At 44.2% G+C, this 4,625-nt stretch overlaps 1 protein-coding gene across 7 annotated transcripts in view; it reads right to left on the minus strand.

Annotated features, from left to right (window-relative positions):
- Window positions 1-4,625, minus strand: part of CFAP54 (cilia and flagella associated protein 54) — a 308,490-nt gene that overhangs the window by 65,692 nt on the left and 238,173 nt on the right. For all 7 annotated transcript variants that reach the window (XM_019515046.1, XM_019515044.1, XM_019515049.1 and 4 more), the window contains 2 exons: window positions 3,008-3,146; window positions 201-358 (listed from right to left, as the gene is read on the minus strand). In XM_019515046.1, coding sequence (XP_019370591.1) covers window positions 201-358; window positions 3,008-3,146 — 297 coding nt within the window. The remainder of the gene's footprint in view (window positions 1-200; window positions 359-3,007; window positions 3,147-4,625) is intronic.

Below are 4,625 nucleotides of genomic sequence, written 5' to 3' on the forward strand. Positions count from 1 at the left end.
CTCCCAGACCTCTCCAATCCCATTCATGACCCTTTGGCCACAAAGCTTCAAGAGTCACCTATACATCCCCAGTCTTCCTTTCACTTCATAAATCCCCTTCATACCACATGAACCCTCAATTCCCAATCATCCTGGCAACTATTTCAGTTGGACAAAAGAAAAAAGAGTTAATAAAACTGATTCTTTGTTTGTATTCAAACCTGCAAACGAGGCTTAATGTCTGCCACTGGACGTCTTTCATGCAGGTCAAGTATAACAGCTTGCATCATCATTTCAGCTTGCGTGTCGATGTCACCGAAGGCCTCAGCCTCTATTATTACTTCATTTATCAGGCTTACACATTGACTCATGTCATTTGCTAAAAGAAGGAAGGAGATTAATAATAAAAATAAAATAAAAAACGATTTTACAGTACCATTTCCTTCCATTGTTAAAGGTCACTGAAAAATCCCTGTAGAAGTGGCATAAAGGGATTCCATGTTTATTGTTTCACAGATTTTTTTTAAATCAAATTTGTTCAGTTTACAAGAAAAAACATTTCAACTCAAACAGTATTGCAAGTACACTCAACTGAGCTCTAGACTAGGGAGGTATCAATCCAAAGAATACAGATACTACAATTTAATGATATTCTCAATCATACCTGTGTAATACCATTATTATCTTCAAAATATGCTCTCAAAAGCATTACTTACAGCAGAATTAGGCTCAGAAGCCCATGATAGCAACAATTATATTTAAATTAGAAATAACCCCTTTTCAGAGCTGAAGTTGGGCTTGTAAGACTATAAGTAAGAACAACATCTTTTTACCTGTAAACTGAGCAAATTCAATCTGGATCAATGGCACAAGCCCTTGACAATATTTGTATAACTATTTTTCAAGGTGGAGCAGAGGTTAATTTGTTAACTTGTTAAACTCCTAATTTTAACTTGTACATGTATATATAAAGCAACATTGTTAACAGTAATACATATCATAATAGCATAACCAAAGAAATATTAACTAACAAGCTCATCTATAAAACAGGAAAATCTGTGCAATTAGCAGCATCAAGTATTGTTATAGTTTCATAGTTGGTAGGGTGAGAAGAGACCTGAGCAGATCATTAAGTCCGACCCCCTGCAATGGGCAGGAAAGAGTACTGGGGTCAAATGACCCTGGCTAGGTAATTGTCCAGCCTCCTTTTGAAGACCCCCACGGTAGAAGCGAGCACCACTTCCCTTGGAAGTCAGTTCCAGATCCTAGCTGCCCTGACTGTGAAATAGTGCTTCCTGATGTCTAGCGTGAACCTACTCTCAGTCAACTTGTGGCCGTTATTCCTAGTTACTCCTGGTGGTGCTCGGGGGAACAGGGACTCCCGTTCCCCACCAGTCCCCCCTGGTAAATTTATAGACAGCCACCAGATCTCCTCTCAGCCTTCTCTTGTGGAGGCTGAACAGGTTCAGATCCCATAGCCTCTCCTCGTAGGGCCTGCCCTGCTTCCCCCTGATCATACGAGTGGACCTCATCTGGACCCTCTCAATGCTGTCCACATCCCTCCTGAAGTGCAGCACCCAGAACTGGACGCAGTACTCCAACTGCAGCCTGACCAATGTCACACAGAGGGGGAGGATCACCTCCTTGGACCTGCTTGTGATGCATCTGTGGATGCATGACAAGGTGCGGTTAGCCTTACTGACCATGTCCTCACATTGGTGGCCCATGTTCATCTTGGAATCAATAATGACTCCAAGATCCTTTTCTGCCTCTGTCCTGATGAGAAGGGAGTCCCCCAGCCTATAGCTATGCTGCTGGTTCTTTCTCCCTAGGTGCAATACCTTCCACTTGTTAGTAATTAATCCCATCCTATTCTCCCCTCCCTTCCATCGGTTGTACGCCTCCTTCTTAGCTTTCAGATGTTCCTGAATGCCTTTGGTGGCCATGTGAGCTTTTGAGCACTCCTGCCCTCACTGACTCACGTTGGGACTGTCACCCTTTGGGCTCAGAGGATCATCTCCTCAAGGAACAACCACTCATCTTACCCCACCAACTCCCCTACCCTCCGGGACCTCATTCCCCCCGCCCCCACTACTCTCCTTAACTCATTGAAATTGGCTCTCCTGAAGTCCAGGGCTGCTTGCTGCGGGCCTTTGACACCCTCTGCTGGATGGTGAATTCTAGTAGGCGATGATTGCTATCACCCAGGTGGTCAAGAAACTGCAGTCCCCTCACCAGGTCATTGCCTGTGGCCAGGACCAGGTCAAGCAAGGCATTTCCCTTGGTGGGACTGTGCACCTCCTGGGTTAGATAGAGGTCCTGCATCTCGGCTAAGAACCTACATGAGCAGTCAGACCTGGTTGACTGCTCCTCCCAGCAGATGTCTGGGTAGTTTTGGTCCCCCATGATGATCATGTCCCTTGACCAAACTGCCTCCGCATGCTGACCTGAGAATTCCCAGTTCAGCTCTTCCTCCTGGTTGGGTGGTCAATAGTAGACACCCACCGTTAAGTCCCTTTCCCCCTGGCTCCCTTGTATTCTAACCTAGAGCACTTCAGTCTGCCCCTTCTCTGACCCCGTGCTGTTTGTTGAGGACATGTATTATGCTCAAACACATGGAAATAAAAGAAAAAGGTAAGAATGTTTTTATTTATGAACAATATATAGCATCAGCAGGGCAAAGTATTTGAGCTTTGTTAAAAACAGAGATATGCAGCAGCAATAATCTTTTAATGATAAACATGCCTATTCAATTTATACTTATTAAAATATATTAAGTTTTATAGCATACTTGATTCATCAAAACATAACGACCATTACACATAAGCATTTGTTTAATGGCTTGTGATTTATATACTATAGGGATGACTGAACTCAGAATGTTTTCTTGGATTTACTGAATTAATTCAGTGTAAATGCTTGTTTACTGATAATCAATTCCAAGTTTGAACATAAATATTTTTGTATTTGTATTGCAGTACTGCCCAAAGGTCCCAATCAAAATCTCTAAAAGCAAAGACAACGGTACCTTTCACATCACTAATGCCACGTATCTGTGCCATTACTGCAGTCACTAACGCCGTGCGGCATTTCAACCACAGATGTGCATTCAGGTGCTCTCGTGCCATCATGCCATCAGGAAGCTGAGTATCTTTATCATAATAATCCTAGTAGTTTCCAAAAAAGCAATTAAAATGTTAATGTATAAATAAACTACTTTAATATAAACAATGCAGAACAGTTTTTATTTAAGCTAACAAGGTTCTTTGTGTGAATCTGATATCTTTTATTAGACCAACTTTATTAGAAGCAAACTTCCTTAAGCCCAGAACACACCAAATGGATCCAAACCATGCCATGACAAGAAATGCAAAACCTGCCAACACATCTCCACCACCTCCACAATTACTACACCCCACAACAGAGCCATCAGCATTCCCAGATCTTACAGCTGCACCTCCAAAAAATGTAATATATCTCATCCAATGCGCCAAATGCCCTGATGGAAAGTATGTAGGAGAGACCAAATAACTGCGCACCAGAATGAATGCACACTGGAAATCTATCAAAGACAGGAATACCAAATTACCTGTGGGGGCACGTTTCTCACAAGAAAACCACTCTCCCTCCAATCTCTCAGTCCTGATCCTCAAAGGAAATTTACAAAACACTTCCCAGAGACGAGCCTATGAACTCCACTTCATCAGCCTCCTGAACACTAAAAATCATGGACTAAATATAGACATTGGATTTATGACACATTATAACCTGCCTGACATCTGACTCCCTAGGTATCTCTCCATTATTCATCCCCCTTCTCTCTCTCCCCCCACCCCAGCCTGTCTCTCACCCATTGACTCCTCAATCTACATTTTCGCCAACTACGTGTCTTGTATGCATACCAGACCAGCCTCTGGCTTCTTTACTTTTCATTCCATCCGGGAAGAGCACACATCAACTGCTGAAACTTCCTTAGCCTGACGAAGGGTTTTTGAACCCGAAAGCTTGCCTAACAATTGTTTTCCAACTTTTAAGTTGGTCGAATAAAAGATATCAGATTCACGCAAAGAACCTTGTCTGCCTATGTCCTTAGACCAACACGGCTACAACCTACTCCCCTGTATTTAAGCTGATATATTTGTTATTATGATAGAAATTAAAATAATACAAACATAATAAAAAAGCCAGCATAGTTATGAACAGGGATCTGGGTTTTCTGTTTCCCATGTAAAAATGGAGTAAACCGTGGATTGTACCTTTAACCGGAGGCAAACACAGATTTTTCGTTTTGCCATTCTGCAATGAGCTCTCTGCAGACTGGTAGAGTTCCAGCCTGCAGGGAGCCAGGAAGGAGCAGGAGGAGGGTGGTCAGGCAAGGGGCACCACATGCGTGGACATGCACATGGCCCCAAGCAGCCCAAGAGCAGCTCCCACAAGTAAGTGGGGGGTGGGGGGGAAGAGGGATTGAGGCCCCTGTAGGGAGGTGGGGGCAGGAGCTTGGCAGGGCTGGGGCTGCTGCCCAGCTGGGCGGTGCTTGGGGCCCAAGGCCAGAATGTGCGGCTGCAGGGCCCCAGCAGGGAGTGGGATGGGGCTGTGGTTGGCTCATCCAGGGGAGGGAGAGAGCCGGCTCCCTGCTGCAGCATGCC

Source organism: Gavialis gangeticus, unplaced genomic scaffold, assembly GCF_001723915.1.
Source record: "Gavialis gangeticus isolate Ggan-Ray unplaced genomic scaffold, GavGan_comp1, whole genome shotgun sequence".
Lineage (NCBI taxonomy): Eukaryota > Metazoa > Chordata > Crocodylia > Gavialidae > Gavialis > Gavialis gangeticus.